Source organism: Trichomycterus rosablanca, chromosome 27 (genome assembly GCF_030014385.1).
Source record: "Trichomycterus rosablanca isolate fTriRos1 chromosome 27, fTriRos1.hap1, whole genome shotgun sequence".
Lineage (NCBI taxonomy): Eukaryota > Metazoa > Chordata > Actinopteri > Siluriformes > Trichomycteridae > Trichomycterus > Trichomycterus rosablanca.
Window position 1 is genome coordinate 427,740 of NC_086014.1, and position 23,912 is coordinate 451,651.

General features: G+C 44.3%; 2 protein-coding genes across 6 annotated transcripts in view; both read left to right on the plus strand.

Moving 5' to 3' along the window:
- Positions 1-8,376, plus strand: part of si:ch211-288d18.1 (USP6 N-terminal-like protein) — a 58,706-nt gene extending 50,330 nt beyond the window's left edge. For all 5 annotated transcript variants that reach the window (XM_062989813.1, XM_062989816.1, XM_062989814.1 and 2 more), the window contains 13 exons: positions 1,663-1,736; positions 2,094-2,179; positions 2,518-2,557; positions 3,325-3,405; positions 3,818-3,925; positions 4,046-4,155; positions 5,040-5,088; positions 5,495-5,615; positions 6,089-6,183; positions 6,756-6,821; positions 7,156-7,255; positions 7,341-7,493; positions 7,655-8,376. In XM_062989813.1, coding sequence (XP_062845883.1) covers positions 1,671-1,736; positions 2,094-2,179; positions 2,518-2,557; positions 3,325-3,405; positions 3,818-3,925; positions 4,046-4,155; positions 5,040-5,088; positions 5,495-5,615; positions 6,089-6,183; positions 6,756-6,821; positions 7,156-7,255; positions 7,341-7,493; positions 7,655-8,313 — 1,734 coding nt within the window. In that variant the 5' untranslated portion in view covers positions 1,663-1,670 and the 3' untranslated portion in view covers positions 8,314-8,376. The remainder of the gene's footprint in view (positions 1-1,662; positions 1,737-2,093; positions 2,180-2,517; positions 2,558-3,324; positions 3,406-3,817; positions 3,926-4,045; positions 4,156-5,039; positions 5,089-5,494; positions 5,616-6,088; positions 6,184-6,755; positions 6,822-7,155; positions 7,256-7,340; positions 7,494-7,654) is intronic.
- Positions 8,377-12,597: 4,221 nt separating this feature from the next.
- Positions 12,598-23,912, plus strand: part of b4galnt4b (beta-1,4-N-acetyl-galactosaminyl transferase 4b) — a 54,524-nt gene continuing 43,209 nt past the window's right edge. Inside the window, exons 1-2 of the mRNA XM_062989845.1 lie at positions 12,598-12,714; positions 14,843-15,051. Coding sequence (XP_062845915.1) covers positions 14,913-15,051 — 139 coding nt within the window. The 5' untranslated portion in view covers positions 12,598-12,714; positions 14,843-14,912. The remainder of the gene's footprint in view (positions 12,715-14,842; positions 15,052-23,912) is intronic.

The window sequence follows — 23,912 nt, forward strand, 5'->3', positions numbered from 1 at the left end:
TCAGTTAAGAGGAAGAAACACATCAGTCATCTGTGCCTCCATGCCCCCTCTGCTGGCCAAATTTGGGAAGGCAGAAGGACAGAAGTTCTGCAGTTTGAATAAAGAAGGTCTGCGTACAGAGTCTGTTTTGCTGGGCAGAAAGCAGACAGGGTTTAGTCTCAGTGTTCAGCATGTGGCTACATGACGAAACAGCGGGTCCATGCCAAGCGTGGGCACTTGATCTATTTCTCTATTTGCCTGTGTGGCAGATGTATGAGGCCCAGGGGATCGGGTGATTGAGTCAGCACACTTACAGCTGAGGCCTGGCACAGGGTCTAATAAGCTTCTTCAGGGTCGGACATTCCCAGAGCTCATGTTTCATCGGCACAGAATAAATACAGGACAGAGATTAGAGTCGGCCATGTTCACCAGGACTGATCTTATACAAACCAGAGCTCTGAGCTGTGTGTAACATCTCAGCATGAACCGAAACGGTCAATATTAAAACAGGTGCTGCGTCTCTTGCGATGATACGAACGATTTTACACTTTTTACTTTTTAAATGGTTATAAAATCAAGAACACTCGTGAGGTATGATGGGTAGAATTTGGCCTCTAGTGGTAACCAGATGAACTACACCATCAAATCTGTTTTTACATGTCTAGTATCAGTTCTTTATTAAAAATAAGACACGTTTTACACTTCAATACCCGAGGATCGCTTCTTTTCACCTGCTAGGGGCGGGGTCTGTCAGAGCCCAGTATCATGTGTGGAGAGACACGTACTACCAACCGAAAGTACCCGCCCCCCTGCACAGGCACCTCGATCAGACTTACGCCAGTGACGAGACTCCCCGTGTCAGTCATCGTCCCTCCCTCTACAGACACTCAACCAATCATGAGTCTGTGCAGGCGCCCGGCCGGCTGATAACAGAGCTAAGATTGGAACTCGAGAGCTAAAGGGTGGGCTAGTGAAGTAAATGTGGTCAGTGTAAAACAGAAATGTAAACAAATACTGTTTTACACTATGTTTACCATACAGGATATAACATATTTAATAGGGACAGTGGTAGCCTAGTGGGTAGAGCTTTGGGCTATCAACCGGAAGATTGGTTCAAATCCAGGCTCTGCTATGCAGCCACTATTGGGTCCTTAAGCAAGACCCTTAACCCTCTCTGCTCCAGGGGCGCCGTAAGATGGCCAAACAAGCTGGGATATGTGAAGAAAGGATTTCATTGTACTGTACACCTGTATATATGACAAATATAGACTGTCTTATCTTATCTTATAACGTGTGGTGGTGTAGATCCTATATAGTGCAGTTTTTGTCCTACCCAACACCCTTGCGGCGTAATTTATTCAGAAATAAGTGAAGCACTGAGTCAAGCTACATCCAAAATGTTCTTTTATCTAAACACAGAGACGAATCTGACCTTCTTCAGTTCGGAAAATGACGCCTAGTATGATTCTGTTTAGATAAGCCGTCCAGAGTAGGGCTTTAACGTAAACACTTTACATTACTGCAGGTGATGCAGCAGCAGCTGCTCCATAAACACACGTTACACTGCACAACGCCGCTCTCGGTGTGTGTTCCTTCATTAAAACACAGCTTATCCCTGCTTTCATCTGACTGAAAAGCTTTGAAGTATGAAATCCTAACCATGGGTGTGTTGCGTGCTTTCAGATATTGACATGAAGAAGGACATAGAGGTGCTGATAGCAGAGGAACGGGCACAAATCATCTCCAAATATGAAAAGGTAAGAATAATTTCACTTATTACAGTGTTTTGTTCGGAGCTCTTTGTGTCTCTGCTGGAGAGGAAGTTGAATCTGTTTCTCTATTATTGTTGTTTCTATGGATGGCAGGAGCTTCTCTGCTCAGCAGTCTGGGCTGCTGGTTGCCAAAAGCTGTAAAATATGTACGTCCCTGGATGTGGTTCACGCCGGTCTCGTGCATCTTGTTCTCTTTAATATGAACGAGCTGAATCATCACCTACATGAGGACTAGGTTTTACCATGCTGGACCTGAGCTCAATGCATCATGATTTAGGGAAGTACAGAGCATTTCTTGACCCTTGACTTGTGTGTGTGTGTGTGTGTGTGTGTGTGTTTCAGGGCAGAGAGGAAGGAGTTGAGATCGACCCATGGGAGGATGCAGACTACAGCATTTACAGAGCCACCGACCGCTTCGGCTTCCTGCAGTACGTCACCTGCTTCACTTTTAAACACACTTACGTCCTGACCGTACCAAGCATCAGCTGGAGTGGTGTAAAGAACACACCTTGGACAACCCTCAAACTAGTGGACCATTTGCTGTGGTTGGTAGGGTAGAACTAATTGAGCCTGCAAAGATCAACCCAGTCCAACGTCATCATCGCTGGCCTAACGTTGGCTCATGCTTTATGCTTTGATGGCTTAATAATCCAAAATCTGATGGATTCAACCACGAGCTCTCCTTAAACATCTGTAATTTAACATTAATGTCCATGAGTTTATCCACTCCGACGTCACTGATAACATATTTCTGTTCTCTCTCCAGTGAGGAGGAGCTTCCCTCTCCAACGCTGCTTGAGGAGAAGGTAAGAAACGTCTGAGAAACATCAACAGCAGCTTCAAACCCTCGTTAATCATCGTAATGCCATGTGCACAAAAACACTCGTGCAGCTGAGCCAGACGTCTGAGGCGAGACTCTGATGGCCTTCAGACGTGCGTGTGTGTGTGTGTGATTGCAGAAGCAGCTGCTTGGTTGTGCACCCTGGTGGCACATTCCATACGTACTGAAAAAGAACTTGTGTTTAGTGTTAGTCTGACACCTACAGGATTAAAGGACTAACATCCAGACTCAGGCTGATATTAATAAATAATTCATTTATTTTATTCATATATATTTTCCTTTTCAAAATTCTATTTATGCATTATAGTTGTATCCAATTCACCCGGTACTATATCTCCTCCACTGCTCCAGACCCTAACCCTGGCCAAGGAGGGTTGTACCTGCAGAGTCACACAGGGATCAGTATCACGTACAGAGAACCATGCACTGCTCTCCATTATTCACAGCCGCTGTGCAGTACCTCAGTCAGCCAGCAGAGGCCGCCATGGCAGCAGTGTCTGTGTTTAGGCAGAGCTGAGATTCAAACTCACGCGCTTTAGATCTGTTTATTTATTCTCAGTATGATCAGGACAGATGACAGGGTCAGAATGTGGCGTAAATGACACAAGTCTGTAGACCCAGGCTGCCTTGTGTGCACAGTGCTGGTGGTGTGATCGACTGTCGACAGTGAGTTTGTGGCTTCTTAATGCTGCTGGTTTTGTAAATCCTGCTTCTGCTCTCTGTATTTTCCAGCACAAGCTGCAGGAGGTCGAGCGTGTGCAGAAATGGCTCAAGATGGTCAAAAAATGGGACAAATACAAGAACAGCGAGCGGGTAAGATGCCCATCTCAGCTTCTGATGCCTGTCGTTGTGCTTTAAAGATCTCCAGGTGAAAAGCTCTGTGTGAACTGATCCTCGTTAGTGCAAGAGGTTAATTGTAGATGAATCAGAGTAACATTGGGGTTCAAATTCAATTTAGTTAATAAGTCATCAACACTATATGGCCAAAAGTATTCAGACACCTGATCTTGAGCTTGTCGGGTGTCCTGTTTTAAAAACATGTCCTTTTGTTTTAGGATTATTGTAATATTGGGTGGAGGTCCTATAAGAATTCCTTTCCACTGATAAGCGGGGTACCCAGGGCTCCCGAAGTGTACAGAGCAACAGATCGATAAGAGTACGAAGTAGATAGGTGTACCTAATAAAGTGCTCAGTGAGTGGACGTGTCTTCTCTGTCTGTGTGTAGATGATGAAGAGGGTGTACAAGGGGATTCCACTGCAGCTCCGAGGACGAGCCTGGAGCCTCCTACTGGACGTGGAGAGAGTTAAAAGAGAGAACGATGGCAAATACGAGGTACACACACACACACACACACACACACACACACACACACACACACACACACACACTGAAGTAGCAGAAGGATGAATGTAGTAGTGTAGCATCAGACCAAACACTGTTTTGTCTTCACAGAAAATGAGAGAACAGGCCAGGATCTACTCCACAGAAATCAAGCAGATCGACCTGGACGTGAACAGAACCTTCAGAAACCACATCATGTTCATGGATCGATTCGGAGTCAAGTGAGTTTAACATGAACCATCGTGCACACTTAACTATTCAGTTACAGAGCTGTGAAAAAGTATTCACCCCCCTCCAAAGACTAAATCAAATAAACAGACAAACATAATACCTAATGTATGCCCCAAATGTGACCCAAATGTGTTCAACATGCTGTTAAAACCCAAATAAATAAATAAATTCACCCCCCCCTCCTGATTAAGCTTAATTTCGGCTTAATTCACACTTTGTTTGAGATCTTTAGATTAATTTAACAGCAGATAAAACAGATCATCTGAGTAATGATTTCATATTTGTGTATAAAAATAATAATACTTGTCCTCTTGGTTACTTATTTGATTTATATGATTGATTTATTCCACCTATTAGTAACTGTTGTGGCTGAAACACGTCATTAGAAGGGGCGTCCCAATACTTTTGTATCTAGTAAAAGCATCCAGCTCTGTTTATTTCTACTCTCACTGAAATGTCGATGCTTTATTGAGCAGAACTGGAAACTCTTTGCCCGTGTTCCAGTTTCCAGGCGAGCTCTTGTTCTACAGCTCTTCTCTCTCCTCACGTTCAGAGCGCTCGTGTTGACGTCACCGCCGGTTTAATCGCTCGCAGGCGTCCACAGTTCAGTGGAAACTCGTGCGCATGTAAACCGTGTCATTAATGCTGCAGCGTGTAGGGAGGGGTGCAGCCAGGATTTGGCTACGTCTCACAACTCACCTCAGGAATTTGGCTGTGCAGAAGGGAAAGCTCTTTGAAATATAGAGGTTGTAGAAGGTCGTGATGGATCTGGAGGAGAACGTCGTGGATCTGGAGCAGATCACTGCAGTTTTTGTGCTGTTAAATGCACTGATGAATGTGCTGATGTGATTGGAATCATTTTCTCTCCTCACAGGCAGCAGAGTCTGTTCCACGTGCTCATGGCGTACTCAGTCTACAACACGGTGAGTGCACAACATAGAACCTCAGGAACGATCCACACGGTGGCGCTATTTATGATGGGATTTACACTCCTCCTGTACCCATGATGCTCAGAGCAGAGCACGTTCACATCATAGTGTTTTACAACAACGACAAAACAGTGTGTGCATAACTATTTTTGTGTGTGTGTTTGTGTGTGTACATATGTGTGTATTTACTTGTGTGTGTGTATATATCTGCACATGTGTTTACTTACATCTGTGTTTACATATGTCTGTGTGTATGTAAGTATGTGTGTATTTATTTAAGTATATGTACATACTGTATGTGTGTATTTATTTAAGTGTGTGTGTATATGTATTTATTTGTGTGTGTTTGTGTGTATGTATTTATTTGTGTGTTTTTATTTATTTGTGTGTGTATCACCAGGACGTGAGTTACTGTCAGGGTATGAGCCAGATAGCCGCCATTCTGCTGATGTACATGAACGAGGAAGACGCCTTCTGGGCTCTGTCACAGTTACTGACCAATCAGAAACATGCTATGCATGGTAAGCTCTTCTCATTGGCTTCTTTCTTACCTACAGAAGGAGGGCACTGCAGAGAAAGTTTGGGAACCAGTGATTGAAATCTAAATCCAAGATTTATTTTAATATGAAGCACTTAATAGGTGGAAGTTCCTCCACAAGAGGGCGCTGTTAGGACAGGTGTAATGCATCAGTGACGTGCTTGATTGCTCAGGGTGTTTTTAGTTGTGTATAAATGTATTGAACAGTTTATTTAAAAAATGACAAGAATAATTAACGTTTCTTCTCTGCTTTTGATGGAATTTGGGGAACTGAAGGGTCATTTATAAATGATTTATACCCTCTAACACCATGTCATGGAAACCAGTGCTCTCCATACCAGGCAACATAATAAAGATGTTTAGCTTTTTTTTATTAGTTCATGATATTACTTCTGAAACAGTGTGTGAGAACAGTGTGTATTTGCAACTGAGTCTTGTGTTTTGTGTTCCTGCCAGGGTTCTTCATCCCCGGGTTCCCTAAACTGCAGCGATTCCAGAACCATCACGACCAGATTCTGTCCAAACTTCTCGCCAAACTCAAAAAGCATCTGGTAGGGTTAATAACTCGTCTCACGTTCTTCCACCCATTAGGGGGCGCCACAGCGGGTCATTTGTCTCCATCCTCAGCACCTTCTCCCCTTAGATCTCTCATCCCTTTTCTGCACATGCTCAAACCATCTCAATCTCTCCTCTCTCACGTTGTCTAAGTCCCAACCAGAATCTTCCTCTCTGCCCCGTCCAGCTCCCTCTCCTGTGTTTGGGTCAGTGTCTCCGTCTCCAAACCTTACAACACAGCAGGACTCACTACTGTCTTGTAGATCTTCTGTTGATCTGTACCAGACGCCACAGCCCTCACGTCCTCTAGCATGGACCAGTCTTAAATACCCAACCAGCTGTGGTCCAGTCGTCTGGCCGTAACGTTCTGGCCCTTACTGAAGTTACTCAGGTGTTCAGGTCCATCACGCCGGACTGTAACATGCCTGATCATGATCAGAACGTTCAGGCTCGTCTGTGTATGGTGATATAATGCTGGTCTGTGATTCTCCACCACTGACCTTCATCTCTCTCCTCTCTGTTTCATGTCCTCCTCCACACGTCCTCCTCCGGTGTCTCCATGGACCAGGACAAGGAGCAGATGTCCACCGGTATTTACAGCACCAAATGGTTCCTGCAGTGTTTCATCGACAGAGTGGGTGAACTGGCCTGTGCTACACTATATAAGCAGAAGTATTGGGATCATATACAGGAAAATAACTGGGCATAAATCAAAAGAGCTTCCTGATTGGTTTGGGGTGGTGTTGGGGTTGGTGCCAGTGGTAAGTAAGGCTTGATTAATGCTGTGGGGTACAAACACATTTTGGATCATGTCTCTTTCGGGGACGTCCCTGTAGATCTTTTCTGTATGTTGCAAAGCTTGGCTTAATAGTGAGAGAGTGCAGATGCTAGACTGCTCTGCCTATCTGTATCTGTATCTATCCGAGTGTCCAGTGAATGAAAACACGAGTGCTGGTTTGTCCCAACAGACGCCGTTTCTTCTGACCTTACGCCTGTGGGACATCTTCATCCTGGAAGGAGAGAAGATCCTCACAGCCATGGCCTACACCGTCCTCAAGCTGCACAAGAGTAAGTTCTCCTCCCACGCCGCTCCTCGACCCCAGCTTCACTCTCCGAACCTCCAGACGAGCAAACTTGTGCTCCTGTTTTGCAGAGCGTCTGTTGAAGATGTCTCTGGAGGAGATGAGGGAGTTCCTGCAGGAGAACATGGCCGAGTCCTTCGGGTTCGATGACGATTTTGTTATCCAGCAGCTTCAGGTCTCCATGGCAGAGCTGCGCAGGATGAAGCTGGACCTTCCTCCACCAGGTCAGTAACTGGGCTGCTCATAGGCTGGGCTCGATCACATGACACTGACAGGAAAGCACCTTGAGGTGACTACATCACAACGCAAAACGTAATTAGATATATTATAATATTATGATAATATAATGATGTTTCTGTCACTTCTGTTTGGGTTTCTTTTCCAGCCAAGCCCGACGAGCTGCCGCGGAACCCGCTGGGCCTGGAGCGACCTGTGCTGCTGACCCCCCTGAGACCCCGTGAACCGGGACCGGATCAGGACACGCCGGACAAAAGCCAGCTAGCCAAGTGCCACCTAGGATCACTCCAGATCTCACTTCAGGACTCCATAGTACCTGACCAGGACTCACCAGAACACAAGCGCAGCTACCAGGATGGAGAAGTCGACCAACCATCTCCCCGTACCTCCCCAGATCCCGTCCTGGTGCACAACCAGATCGATTTCGGGCCGGACGGAGCCGCAGAGGAACAGCCGCCCCCGTACGAGCCTCCTGAATGCTCACCATCTGCTCACCTGGACGTGCACATGTGGGGAGTTTCAGCAGAACTGAACTCACCTGAGGAGCCTTCGCAGGCTGCGGTGTGGAGCACAGACGTCGATTTGTCCGGAAGGCGCCCGGACGAGTGCACAGACACGCCCGAATCTAAGAGCCTGACGGAGACACAAAGCACGTCTGAAAGAGCTGAGAACTTGAGACAGGACTCACGACCGTCCTCCCCTCACGCCAGGGATTCTGGGACTGAAAGGAGGCTGCCGAGTGTGCGCTCCGACCCCCTGTTTCAGCACCACCCGAGTGCCACGCTGCCCAAATCAGAAACATTCTAGAGTTTAACAGAAGCTACGGCTCATTTTTATGACTTGTTTTGCTTTTAAAAACATTAATAATAATTATTGTTGATTATTGTTGATAATGCTGGCACAGGTCCAGCTGCGGGCATCGTCGGTGCCGTACAGTTCCAAGGATCCGGGTTCATTTCCTGCTACTGGGCACTGTCCACCTTCCAAAATCATGCAGATCAGGATTCAGCCCTTGGTGTAAGAATAATATCTGGTGTGTGGTGCCCGCTCATGAACTGGTATCCCTTCCAGAATGTGTGTGTGGGGGGCGCATTTCTGCCTTCTATCCAGTCCATCCCATTGGTGCCTGATGAATAAATAGTCTAACAGACTAGCCCACCACCGTGGAGACCAGACTCCTGATTCACAGCAGTGCCACCGGACTGGTCAGGCTCTCAACAGTGATGGTCAACAAATTAAAAAAAAAAACACTGGTCAACGTGCTGGCATGCATGGCACAGAAATACAGAGGGTATAGCATGATGCTACAAATTTGCTTTTGCTTGGGTGTTGGAAGGGGGCTCTTTTTTCCTGCAGTGGTGTCTTGCATACACCAGGGGTCGCCACATGACACACTAGGGGGAAATGAATATGTCCAAAGAATGAGGACGGTTTTTTTTTCTCAGTACAGTAAGAATCTGTCGGAATTCTCCCTGGAATAATTAAGCAATAAGTTAAAAGTCATCAAAGCCAAGAAAAATAATATGTAACTATAATTATAGGAATACACTATATGGACAAAATTATTGGGACGCCCCTTATAATTACTGAATTCATGTGTTCCAGCCACAGCAATTACTAACAGGTGAAAGTCTTGTGAGAAGCTTCTCAGGAGAGTGGCTCACACAGAACTCGCTCTATTTTAATACCATTTGTTTTTGAAACAGGACGCCTGACAAGCTCACAGTCGTTGTCCAAATACTTTTGGTAGTATAGTGTGTTTGGTTCTGGTCAGATTCAGAATCTGAGTCTCTTGTTTATTTCTAACTTTGTATCATCAGAGGAACCACAGAGAGCGTTCCACGTTCCTTATTTCTGAGAAGAGTGTTCTGTCGTTAATTTGCAGGTTTATTTTGATCCTGGTGAGTAATTGAAACTAAAATCATAATTTTCTGGACAGGTTTTAGTTGAAGGATTGTTAACATGCCGTCTTTCTATCTTTAGGCGCAATAAACAGCCGGAACAGCCGTGTATTATGCATTATAATTATTATAGAATTATATAGAATTGGTATTCTTATATTTAAGGCTTTTTGTGTTTACTGTAGAGGTCCTGGGACTAAAGCCACCCCCTCCCCCCCCCCCCCGATGTTTCAGATGAAGCTGAATTATCTTCGTGTACAGTAATGAAATGTATTTTTATTTGTGTGATTGTTTTGTAAATGAAGCTCTGGCGCTTTTGAAACTATTTAAACGTGTGTAGGCTTTTGTATCCGGAGGCTTTTAGACATTTCTATGTTATTTGTATAGTAGAAATTATATTTATACATTAAGGTGACCAGATTTTGTTTTGGCAGGCGTTTTTCATTTAAATAACGGCGTTAATATTTATGAAATAAAAAATGTGGATGGTTCTGGTTCGGGTAAATTCTCTCTCTCTTCTTTCTTAACGTTACATTGCTCGCTTTATTCTGGTTCATTCTTATATATTATTTACACTCTCTTCAAATATCTTCAGTGCTTCTTTCTCTTATAGATGTACGTACAAGATTCGGCACAGTTTCTACACCGGATGCCTTTCTTAATATCAGCCAGCGATGAAATCCATTAGTCAAGGTGAATGGATGGATGGATAGGTACGTAGGTAGGTGGATGGATGAATGGGTGGATGGGACGATAGGTAGGTAGGTGGATGGATAAGTGGGTGGATGGGACGGTAGGTAGTTGGATGGATGGATGGATGGATGGGTGGGTGGATGGGTAGGTAGGTGGATGGATAAATGGATGGACGGATGGATGGGTGGACGGATTTCAGTAGATTTTCTTTCCTGCACAAAAGTAAAATGCAGAACCACTGCCCACTGTCCATTTCACAGTTTGTGCATTAGGATTTATTTTGGTGCAGCACGCTGGCACTGGGGGTGTGTGGGTACCTCACAGCTTTAGGATTTCTGGATTAGATCCGATCACTGTCACTGCTGCTGTCAGGGTTGGCATATTTTCCCTTGTCTACAGGCTGTATGGGTTTCCTCTAGGTTCTCCAGTTTCTTTTGTTTGGCCAGTCTTAATGCCCCAAGCCGTAAGAGAGTGGGTGTATCAGTAAGTATTGGTACGCTGGCACCAGAATCACTTCAAGGCAGGAGTTCACCAGGTCAGTATGATTTCACACATTCATTCGATCATTGACATGTTTTGGGAGGTGAGAGGAGACATCTTCAGGGGCTCCACATCAGCCTAAGAATAGAAATCACCTCATGTTGTGGTTTTAAACACTAGATGGCGCTGTCGCTTCATTTTAGGTTAAATAAACACTCCGGCCGACTCTGCTCAATGCTAGTGCATTTTTTTTTGTAATATTTACTTATTAATGTGCTAATATGAAACTGAGCTGATGTTCCAGACTGTGTTTAGGTAGCACAAAGCGTCCTGAGAGAGGTTAAGGAGACACGATGCAGGTTCATCACCAGTCCAGTAGATTTTCCTCCAGCCTGACACCAGAGCCCTCCTCTACCCCAGCCAGTCTCTGGAGAACATTACCAGTTTGAGGTGAGGCACTGAGCTGGTGTGATTGATTCCAGCCTCTGCTAGATGCTGAGAGCCATGAATCATCATAAAGCTCAGATGAGGGAAAGCGGAGAAGAAAGAGTGTGAAGATAATTCATCATCCATCTTGTCTATTAAAGCGAGCAGGTCTGATCTGAGACATTTATTTTGATCCACACGGACTGTCCAGTAAACATGATACAGAGCTTCAAATATCAAACATAAAAGGACACGACACAGCCAAAAGTATGTGGCCACCCAAACCTTACCATCCTCATCTGCTTGGTGAACATCTCGCTTCAAAATCATGGACGTTAATATGAAGATTACAGAGATTTATTTCTACTCAGGAGAAATGGTCAGGTCTGACACAGTCTGCTTTCCAGTTCATCCCAACCAAACAATGCAGGTGGCACTGTTTATCAGTCGTGGTCTGAGAAGGCATGTCTACTGCTTCAGGGTCCAGTATACGTGTGCTGTACACCGCTCCAGTTGATGCTTGGCATTGCACAGGGTGAGCTAAGGCTCATCAAGAGCTCTGTGATCTCACACTGCATTCTCCCAGGATGCTGCATTAACAACAGATCAGTTTGTGTTTTTTAACCTGCTAAAGCCGCAAACTTCAAGTTCAAACACCTTGGAGATTCCGGTCAGAACAACTGCCTCGATTTAGAGTTTTAGATCAAATGAAAATAGAACTCACAACCATTCAATGGGCCAAAAGTCCAGTAGTGAAAATTATTCTTTTTTAATTTCTGGTATGTTCTCCCCTTTGCTGTATGCAATGGCATTATGCACTGGAGCTGCATGGACATCCCCAACCTTAAAAGCTCAAATCTGATGATCCATGTTCTCCCTGTATGGTCTCACAATAACCCAAAGAGCATCTTGTGACATCACATCGCTCGGCTTTTTGAACACTTTCTTTTAACTTTAGGTGGTGGTAGTTTAGCGGTTAAGTCATTTAATTAGACACTAACATTTTGTTAGTTTGCATGCTTTATTTTTCTGCAAACATCTCTGGATGAAACTACAGTACTTGCACTGCTTGTTACTGCGGAACCGACTCACTGAACCGAATCGGGAAATTGAATCGACTCTTAATTTGGATCAACCGACACCATCGCTGGTATGAGCGCGCGCTCGTTTGATGAGCTGGGGCTGTCGCGCGCTCCGAAAGAAGCTCGAATTAGCTTTTGTTTTTAGCTTCACATCCTTAAAACTAACTAAAATGAATTAATTATGAATTTGTATTGAATTAAATGTGATTTTAGTGAATATTCGGTGAAAGTCTTGTCACACGGAGCGATTTTAGTGGGTATTACGGGACAATAACAGAGGGATAGCGGAGCGGAGGATTTATAATAACAAACTACCAACATTCTGATGTAAATTAATAATGTAAAGAATAATAATGTAACTGAGGGATCATAAGTAAGTGGACACAGTTTAAATTCCGGACTAACCATGGTAAGTTGAGTCCTGTGCTGAGCTGAGGTGAGGATGTGTGTGTTCTAATCTCTGCTCTGATTGTTCTCACGTTCTTGATGAACATGAGAGAACCTGCTCAAGATCCTGATTCTGAACAGATCAACCAACAACCTGACAGCATCAGCACCTCCAGCAGCACCCTTCCCACCTGAAACAACATGAGGGCATCTCCCAAACCCGTCCACATCCATCCATGGTGAGTCCTGGACACTTGCATGCACTGGTGCAAATGATTGTAATTTGGATTTTTTCCTAAAAACGAGGTAAAATCGAGGTCTTTAGAAAATGTACATCAATTTAAGATGTTTTTAATATCTTACACTACTGAAAGGAACAGAAAAAGTAAGCACATTTGTTAAAATGACCAAAATGTTCACTTGCGTCCCCAGACTTTTGACCCTCTCTGTATATGTGTATATACATGTCTATAAATAAATGCTCTCACATACATTCAGTGATTGTTTTATGAGCTACACCTACTGTACAAATTAACTTAATGAATATACACACTGTCGCCTCACAGCAAGAAGGTCCTGGGTTCGATCCCCAGGTGGGGCGGTCAGGGTCCTTTCTGTTTGGAGTTTGCATGTTCTCCCCGTGTCTGTGTGGGTTTCCTCCGGGTGCTCCGGTTTCCTCCCACAGTCCAAAGACATGTAAGTGAGGTGAACTGGAGACACTAAATTGTCCATGACTGTGTTCTATATAACCGTGTGAACTGATGAATCTTGTGTGATGACTAACCACTAACGTTCCTGTCATGAATGGAACCAAAGTGTAAAACATCACGTTATAATCCTAATAAACAATCAAACAAACATTTGTAAAAATGACCAAAATGTTCACTTGCGTCCTCAGACTTTTGACCCTCGCTGTATATGTGTATATACATGTCTATAAGTAAATGCTGATTACCAGTCCACTCCAATACCATAACCATTGAGCTACCACTGCTTTTCCAAACATCGCCTGGTCAATTCATAAGCAACAGATGCGCGACATTCAGTAATTGTATACGCACAATGTTTATTCGTATAGTAGGTGTAGCTTATAAACTAACCAATGAATGTATGTACCAAATAGGTGTTCCTAATAAAGTGCTGAGTGTCCTCACTGCTCGTAAAGCTCATCTGAAGCTACTTCGGTCGGTCCGAGTTCGTTTGAATACATCAGTGGAACATCAACATTTGTGCAATGGAATGATTGTTCCACATATCACAGCTGTTGTTTGAAGGCTGGGGTCAGGAGCAGAATAATGGGCGTCCAAATCTTCTGAAGGGCCGGTCTCAGAGAAACAGCTCCATATCAGAGCCGGTGGTTTTGGAATGGGGTGTCCAGCAGGCTCATGGTCAGGTGTCTGTATGGTGTCTACAATTCTTTATTCAATTAAAACAAGAATGTAACTGTCAGGGTCTTTAATAATCATGAAATCTATTATGCTTGGATGAGTCGAAGGTAAAAGAGGAAGAGGACAGCCGGCAACAAGACACATGAGTGAGCATGAAGACTCAAGCAGAAGACAGGATAGTCTGGAAAAGCACAATCAGCCTGGCTGGGCTAGTAGTGAAGGATTATAGAGGGACTAGTGTGTTTCTTTATACACGCTGAATCTTCGGTTGGTGTCGAGATGTGGCCTGCAGCTTCACACATGTTGGTAGATGATCTGCTAGCCTAGCCTACTCCCTTCAAGGACAGGGAAACCGAGCATGTACAAATAAAGAAAAATCTCAGTGATACTGACATGAACGACGTCGTTCTACCACGAAACGTCTCCATCACAGATCAGTGTGTTTTATTATAGGAACCAGGTGTAATTATTAATATCCGTCCACCGCATCTCGTTATCGTCTCAGACGCGCCGTTACGCCCGCTACTGCAGCTGTGTTTATTGATATGCTGCCAAAATGAACGATTACGACTCCATACCGGCACCGTCAGAGCCCAGAACGGCTCAAACAAGCCACCCCACGTCTAGACGGCACGTTCCACACGTCCCGGATGGTGTTGCACCAGCTAGGCTTTAAAGGATTAGTGGGAAAGGGACTCGCTCCATGCTTTAATGGCACCAAATCTCCCAAGACTCCAAGCTAGAACAGCAGCTAGAACAACTGACTTTGAAGTGAGTCAGTGTATGGGAATTTGTGCCCATTAAGTCAAAGCATGAGCGCATTCGTATGGCTCAGAAAGGCGGGGTTCCGGTACTGTTGTGCATGTAGTGTGTGATCGTTAAAATAAAACGTCGTCAGTACGTTTAACAGAAATAAACAGAGGTGATTTAGCTGCGTACGCTCGGTGATCCACGTGTTTTCTTGTGCGCCCGGTACCAGTTCGGTGGATCTCGGACGTCTGGTGTTCTCCTGAATTCTCCGGCGGGCGTGGCCTTCCACTGTGAGGAGGATGCGCTTCCCTTTAAAGAAGATACGCAAGCAGTTCAAGCTCCTCCTGCTCCTCGTCCTGCTCATGTTCGGCATCGGCTTCACCTACCTGCACGTCATCCAGGGCAGGGCCGGCAAACTCCACTCCGGCTACGGCAAAGGTGAGAACGACACCCGCTGTTCACACCCCTCCCAACCGCTCCCGCCGAGCTGCTTCACCAAGCGTCGCTTATGAGGCGCCGTATCGCCGGTCGATGGGGCGTTTGGTACAGGATCGGTATCGATCGTGTGATCGGGTTAATGAGGACGCAGGTATGGGACGTCAGTGCTGTCCACAGTAATCCGGATGAAGATGCAGCTCTGACTTTAATTACTTTTCCTTCTCTGATTCAGACACTTTTAATTATTTTCAAACTCAATTAGCCTCCGCAGCGTTCCAGCATCAGTAATGAAGATCAGATTTAAGAAGCAGCTCAGCAGATTCATCTTCATCATCACCGCGCTCCAAAACGTTTACTCAACCCCTGAGCTAAAGCTCCCATAGATGTTCTAGTAGTCATGTTTATATTACTGTTTATATTCACAATGGCTTTACTGGGTTTATCTTATTAAGCTGTTTACTGGGTTTACTGGGTTTATCTTATAAAGCTTTATACTGGGTTTATCTTATAAAGCTTTATACTGGGTTTATCTTATAAAGCTTTATACTGGGTTTATCTTATAAAGCTTTATACTGGGTTTGTTGGGTTTATCTTATAAAGCTTTATACTGGGTTTATCTTATAAAGCTTTATACTGGGTTTGTTGGGTTTATCTTATAAAGCTTTATACTGGGTTTGTTGGGTTTATCTTATAAAGCTTTATACTGGGTTTATCTTATAAAGCTTTATACTGGGTTTGTTGGGTTTATCTTATAAAGCTTTATACTGGGTTTATCTTATAAAGCTTTATACTGGGTTTGTTGGGTTTATCTTATAAAGCTTTATACTGGGTTTATCTTATAAAGCTTTATACTGGGTTTGTTGGGTTTATCTTATAAAGCTTTATACTGGGTTTACTGGGTTTATCTTATAAAGCTTTATACTGGGTTTATCTTATAAAGCTTTATACTGGGTTTACCTTATAAAGCTTTATACTGGGTTTATCTTATAAAGCTTTATACTGGGTTTGTTGGGTTTATCTTATAAAGCTTTATACTGGGTTTATCTTATAAAGCTTTATACTGGGTTTGTTGGGTTTATCTTATAAAGCTTTATACTGGGTTTATCTTATAAAGCTTTATACTGGGTTTGTTGGGTTTATCTTATAAAGCTTTATACTGGGTTTATCTTATAAAGCTTTATACTGGGTTTGTTGGGTTTACCTTATAAAGCTTTATACTGGGTTTGTTGGGTTTACTTTATAAAGCTTTATACTGGGTTTGTTGGGTTTACCTTATAAAGCTTTATACTGGGTTTGTTGGGTTTACCTTATAAAGCTTTATACTGGGTTTGTTGGGTTTACCTTATAAAGCTTTATACTGGGTTTGTTGGGTTTACCTTATAAAGCTTTATACTGGGTTTATCATATAAAGCTTTATACTGGGTTTGTTGGGTTTACCTTATAAAGCTTTATACTGGGTTTATCATATAAAGCTTTATACTGGGTTTGTTGGGTTTACCTTATAAAGCTTTATACTGGGTTTATCATATAAAGCTTTATACTGGGTTTGTTGGGTTTACCTTATAAAGCTTTATACTGGGTTTGTTGGGTTTACCTTATAAAGCTTTATACTGGGTTTGTTGGGTTTACCTTATAAAGCTTTATACTGGGTTTATCATATAAAGCTTTATACTGGGTTTGTTGGGTTTACCTTATAAAGCTTTATACTGGGTTTGTTGGGTTTACCTTATAAAGCTTTATACTGGGTTTATCATATAAAGCTTTATACTGGGTTTATCATATAAAGCTTTATACTGGGTTTATCATATAAAGCTTTATACTGGGTTTATCTTATAAAGCTTTATACTGGGTTTGCTGGGTTCAATTTTAAAGCCTTATACTGGATGTGTTTTTATAAAGCTCCTTATTGGGTTTACTGCATGTCTTTATAAAGCTTTATACTGGGTTTGTTAGGTTTACTTCATAAAGCTTTGTACTGGGTTTTAGGGGTTACTTTATGAAGCCGTATACCTTTTATATTTAAGCGTTATTCTCTATCCATTGATCATCCGTTCTCTATCTATTCTTTGAAATACTTTATCTAATAAACTAAACTGGACACGCTGTTCTCATTCAGCTTTACCTTAAATCCCGGTGGCCTCTGATCCGGAGGGTAAAATAACGGTGCAGGATCAGGTGATGAACGATAGCTCTACTCCAGTGAAGAATAAAACCCCAGTATTTGTAATTATGGACGAAAGCTCGGGGCTTTTTCTCTCTCCTTGTTCTCGCTGATTGAGATTTCAGCACGAGTGCTGGTGACGTTGACAGGAAGAGGCTGGAGGAGCAAGGACTCTTTTAACCCCCAGGTTAATGGAATTTGGGTAGCGTGTACAGCTCGCTCTGTTCAACACGCTGGCTGTTGCTCATGCAAATGAGCGGTTTGGAACGCAGCCACCGCTATCTCAGGCGAGATGTGTTTTGGGTGATAAGCGAGCGGGACAAATTGCTGCTGGACCTTTTTGAACGCACCCCAGAGATTAGTGCGCTTGTAATCGTCTTTAAGAGAATTTTACTGCACAATAATAACTAGTTCTGTTTTTATATAATAGAATTTAAACATCTCAGCGTCTTAACCATCATTAACATTTCTGAAAGTGTTTATGTTGATGAATATGCAAATTATAATCATCCTCATGTCCTCTTGCCATCCCACAAATAGTCTCTTGGGACGGAATATTATCTCTAGCACGATTAAACTTCTGCTGAAATATCTGATTCATTTAACCTGGGTGGGAATTAAGTCCTATTAAGTCGGCAGGAAATTCGATGAAAATTTTATAAGCCGATGTTTGTCTCCTGACAGCAGAGCAGCAGAGCTCTAATGGTCTGAAGTTAGTGGAATTGGCTGTTTTATACAGCATTTTACTATAAATTTTTTATGTATAATTAGAGCAATAACAGTGATGTAGTTACACATTATTTTTGTGTAGCTCAATAGATGCTGTTTGGGATGCAGACGCAGCAAATTACTCAAGTAAACAAAGTCCGCCTGCCTAACCACCATAGCTACCATGACTAAAGATTAAGCTGGTCGGTGTGAAGCTGGTCGGCTTCATATGAAGCTGGCACCGGTGTAAAAACTGTGCCAAATCAAATATGTGGTGGAGTGATCGGCTGTGGCGACGCCTAACAGGAGCAGCTAATAGGAAACTCAAGTCATGCCGGAATATTTTGTGTTTACTCGGAGATCCTTTGTCCTGCGTAACGTTGTGTTTAAACATCTAAGAGAAGAAGAACCTTTATTGTCATTATACTTGCATACAACGAAATTTAGTTTGACGCTCTCCGAAAGATAAAAAGAAGAAGCAAAAATATTTACATAAGCATATGGATATTTACACAATAACCAGTACAATTTAAAGTATAGATTGAACTAGCGTATCTAGTGTGATGACAGTGTGTATGCTAAATTAGGAAAGGTCAGACGGGGTGAATTCCTGTTATGTGAACGTTCTACTACGAGACACATTGATGACATGACACCATCTGTATTAGGGCGCATTTATATAAGAAGTGCAGGGAAGCGCAGCGGCAAGATAAGCAGCGTAAAAACGGTTTTACTGCCGAGCTCACGAGCTTATTGAACTAATTTGTGGCTAGAATAGACGCAGCGGTCGCTCAGGTGGTGCAGCGGTAAAAGACGCGCGCTGCAACCAGAGCTGGATTTCGAAGGCGCGTCGTTTCGAATCCAGCTCTGCCTTCTCCGGTCGAGGCTGGGCGGCTATATGAACAACGATTGGCATGTTGTTCAGGTGGGGGGGCATGGATTTGAGACCGGAGGGGATGCTCTCTCAGGACTGGGGCGGTCGCGCCCTCTGCTGGCTGGTCGGTGGCGCCTGCATGGAGACGGGAGGGGGTGCGGCGGAGTGTGTGATCCTCCGTGCACGGTGCTCTGCCACGCTGCACTCGTCAAGTGTGGGTGATAAGACGGTCGATTGGCTGTGCACGTGTCGGAGGAGGCGTGGAACGGCCTCGTCAGCCCTGACCAGGAGCAGGGACCGGCATTAGTGAGAGGATGATTGATGGGATGAAATTGGACGCGCTAAATTATTTTAAAAAAATAATAATAAAAATAATAGACGCAGCATATTTAAATAAAAAATTCCTTTTGCTCGTCTCTCTCACTTTGTTGCACCGCTGGCTTCAAACACGAACCAATAAAATGCAAACAAAAGCAAACAGCAAATTGAATTCCGCCTGACCGTGCTGAGTTTGGCATGGGGAGTGGAATCAGAGAGAATGTTGAGTTTACATATTTCTGCAGCAGCCGTGTAGCGTTATTATATTATACTTGCTGTGCACTGCAACTACGAGATCCCAAACCAAATCACATCTACAAAATAAATAATATATAATATTAATAATCAGCTCTGGTCTGTCAGGCAGGCAGGCAGGAATAAAGCCCCAGAGCTTTTTTCACTTCTACTGAAGCTGCTTGATGATGTTTAGTCCACTGGTCCACATTTTCTGCCCCTTTTTTTGTATAAGAACCACCTTTGGCAAACCTGCAGTATAATCTTGCCAGCTTCAGAAAGCATCTCAACCTTTATGGATTGGGGCGCAGATCATTATGGGATGCACCTGTCCACATTCCAAGTGGAAACCTAGATTTGGTGTCAGACCAGCCTGGTTTGATGGACTTTTAAACAACCTGCACATGTTCCACCACTATAATTACAGCTCTACTACAGTCACTGAGCATCTAAATAATCTGATTATGAGGATCCATGTGTTATTAGAATCCTCTCTACTGAGGAGCTGATCAGGTCGGTATAGGGGAGCAGGGCGGGTCGCTATGTTCTCATACAGACCCAGGGTTTGTCTCTGGTTTATGTGAGTGATTGTGAGTATGTGCACCTGTATCTGTACAAGCACATTTCGACATTGTCTGTAAAGTTCGGGGGGGGGGGGGGGGGGGTGTGAAGCTCATCTGTATGTGTGAGGAAACTCCGGGAGCGAGTTCGCGCTCTGAATCTTTAATAAACCCGGGTGCTGGTCGGAGGAGGAGGCGACCGTGTGCTGTTCTGGAGGAACACGTCTCTCTCTGTAGATTCGGCTCGAGGCGAGGACACACGGGGCAGGTGAAGGCCCACTCAGCGGCCGAGCAGGAAGTGCAGGAGGCGTGAAGATTCTGGCGAGCGGAGGGTATCGCTCTGACGAACACGTGCCAGCTGATGAGACGGAGGCGTGAGATGCAGACGGCGGCCCCGGAACATTTTACTTTATTTATTTTCCTTGACGATTGGAGGATCTGACAGTCCCGGATAATGAAATGTGCGGCCGATAGTCTCGCTGGCAGCCAGATTGAATGCCACGGTGTCATCAGGACGCGGTGTAATTTCACTGTGCCACAGAGACACTGATATTTCACGTCAGCCGGCTGCGAACGGTGGAAAAATAAAACCAGAATGTTATTCTTTAGATTCGTCTGGGTGCGGGGCAGAAATGCTCCCTGAATGAGGAGGTTCTGCTCCTATCGGCATGTTTTTGGGAATGTAAAGAAAAAGCACACACAGGAAAGGACCAGGTCCTTGGACCTTGGAGCTGTGCAGCACCTACCAGACCTGTTGTGCTACCGGTGCCGCCCTCTTTTTTTGACTCGTTTCATGAGGAAATATTTTACCAGCACTTTATCCTGGTCAGGGTTGAAGTGGTTCCTGTTTCCGTGAAATCACCGGGTACAATGCAGTAACTCACCCTGGACAGGATGCCAATCCATCACGGGGCCTCTGCCACCCTCCCCCAGACACAGCCAATCATGTCGAACCCTTGATCCCAGACAGCAGACGTAGTGGGTGAGCGTGATTTACCTCTGCCTCTCCCGAACGCCCACGTTTCATATTATAAAGATTTACCCGCATATAGGGGGCGCCACAACGGATCTGGCCCTCATACCAGACTTGGCACAGTTTTTACACCCCTGCTCTTCTTGATCCGGGCTTGGGACCCACACTGAGACAAGCACGCCTTCCAATGGTTAGGCTGTTTCACCCCCCCTTCCCAAAACAGCCGATTATGTCCATGTAGACGCCCCACCGGCTGATAGCTCAGCTGAGATTCCAACCCTGGATCCTCAGATCTCAGCAGTAGTTCGATTCCCTCTTGTTCTTCTAAACCAACACAATGCATCTTACTTTATCTATACAAAATCTAACATAAAGCCTCCACAAGGGGGCGTACAACGTACAACTTTATTTAATTATTATTATTTTTCTCTGCAATCCCCCCCCTCCCGAAAAACTCTGTTTTAAAGCTAATCTAGTCCAGTCCTTCACATTGAGCTTATGATGACTGTGTTCCTGTCATGCCTGCTGTGTTTTAAAAAAAAAAGCGTGAAGATTAGTTTGATGCTTTATCGGATCTCTGTAGGCTTCAGAGCTCGTGGTTAATAGCAGATGAATGACACTTGCTTATCCGCTTATTGACGTGTTCCGAACCCTACCTCGTATACACCAGACACGGTGTTTATAAATGACTGGCAGTAGTAAATCTGCTCATTAGATGATTAAAATAGTGAAACTGAGCCCTGTTGGATCGTGTTCTGCTGAGGATTATTAAAGGTTAACGACCTGAGCTCGTCTAAGTAAAAACGAATACATTTTCACCGGCTCTGATCCGCTAAAGGTTTCCAATCTGGTGGCATTTCAGCGTCTGTGCTTCATCAAGTCTCCAAATGTCAGAAGATAATTAGTGAAGATCTGAAGATTTTTGTTCCTAATACCTGAGGGGAACGCTGACGTGCAGTGAGGTGAATTGAAGATACAAGATTACGAAGCAGGTCTGGAATCCTAAATGCTCCTGAAGCATTTATTAATTTATTTATTTTAATAATGGACGATTGAGGTTTGATTCCAGCGTGTGGAGCTGTGATAAGAGCGTTCAGCCGGAGCGGCGAGCGTGTGTAGCGCAGTAATGAACGACTGCGGCTGCTGTTTGTCTCAATGTTTCAGACTGTCATAGCGTTTCACATCGAGCGGTGCAGGCTCGGCGTGGGTGGCTAGTGGCGGCGGTTGAATGCTAGAAACGTTTGAACAACAAGGATGATGTTTCCAAAAGCCAACAAAAAAAATAATTATAAGGAAATGTTCATATCAGATCTGGATCTTGCTTCCCCTTCTTTTTTTGGTTAAATACAGTTTGAGAAATTGAGTCTTAAGGCCCTTGCTCAGGGGCCCAACAGTGGCAACTTGGCAACTTGGCAGTGGTGGGGCATAAACCGGCAGCCTTCTGATTACTAGTCCACCTTTACCACTGTGCTACTGCTGCTCTTATTTCCCAACTGTTGAATCCTGTGCTTCTGCAGGGCCAATTTGTGGTAACAATCTGGTCCTGTTGTGGTTTACAGGATGTAACGTAAAGCCTGCACAAGGGGGCGCTCATGTACAGGTTCATTTTTTTTTTTGTGTGCTTTATTTAATTATCATTATTTTTGTCTGTGACCCATGTCTTTGGCTCACAACCCAGGGTTTGAACAAATCTGCACTAGGCTACCAGACGCCTGTTATCCAAAGCAACCTACACTACAGTGACAGTGTACTGTCTAAGCAATTGAGTCTTAAGGGCCTTGCTCAAGGGCCCAACAGTGGCAACCTGGTGGGGTTTGAACCAGCGACTTTCTGATTATTAATCCAGTACCTTAACCACTAGACTACGACTTGCCTTATGCCTGGTCCTGCCTCATGCGCACTATTTCCCGGTTGAATCAGTCCTGCTGTGACCCTGACCGGGATAAAACGGTTGATACAAATGAAACCGAACCAAAAATAAAAGAACTAAACATGATTTCTTTAGTAAGACATCAGTCTGAACCCTGAGTAACGTGTTTTTTAGGTGATATTTTGCCTCTGCTGCGTTTTTTCTTGATGAAACCCCGAGCGAGGTCCGAGCCGACAGCCTGGGACTGATTCCTGTCACTTTTCATTCTGCTGTTCTGCACATTAGATGGAAAAATAAATGGAATCTGTTTTGTTCAGGTAATATCATTTATTCCTGAAGCCTGCTCAGATGTTCAGAATAAATTCCAATAACGGTACAGATATGCAGCCTGTGCTGTCGGGCGTATCACATTTTCTGAAGCCAGGTACCATTTATAGATGAAAAGATTGGCTCTGTGAGGGACGGGGGGTTGAAAAAGCGTCGTCGTTGGGAGGTGCGCTGGTGGGTGCGCTCTCGGTGCAGGTCCCAGGCCTGGATAGAACTAGGAGGGGTGCGACAGAAAGGGTATCCGGGGTAAAAACTGTGCCCAGTTTGGTATGAGGACCAGATCCGCCGTGGCGACGTCTAAATACAGGAGCAGCCAAAAGCCAGGCAGCAACAGTTTAGGGAAGGCCCTTTCCTGTAATGCCATAAAGAAAAGCTCGATTTAAAAACCAAGAAGCTCCAGCGTCCTGCACAGAGTCCTGACCTCAGCCCCACTCAACAGCTCTGGGATGAACCGGAACACCGACTCTTCGGCACAAATTCCCACACACAGACGTACTTCAAAGTCTTGTTAGAAGCTTCTCAGAAGAACGGCTGTTGTTTTAGCTGAAAATAGTTTTAGAAACGGGACGTCAGTCAAGCTCATGGTCAGGCGTCCGAATACTTTTGGCCACGTTGTGTGTTTTTAACTCTAGTGTGTTGAATATTTAAATAGGAGACTACAAGACACGAGCTGAACAATAACGGCGAGATTGTTATCCCTGGTACGATCAGTCCAGATCTCATCACCCTGCACCATATCTGCTCAGCATTTGTGGCCGCTCCGGTCAGATCATCACGCGCCGGTCCGATACTGCCTGGCATTTCAGAAACGATTCTTCTGCGCCGCCCGGAAAGTT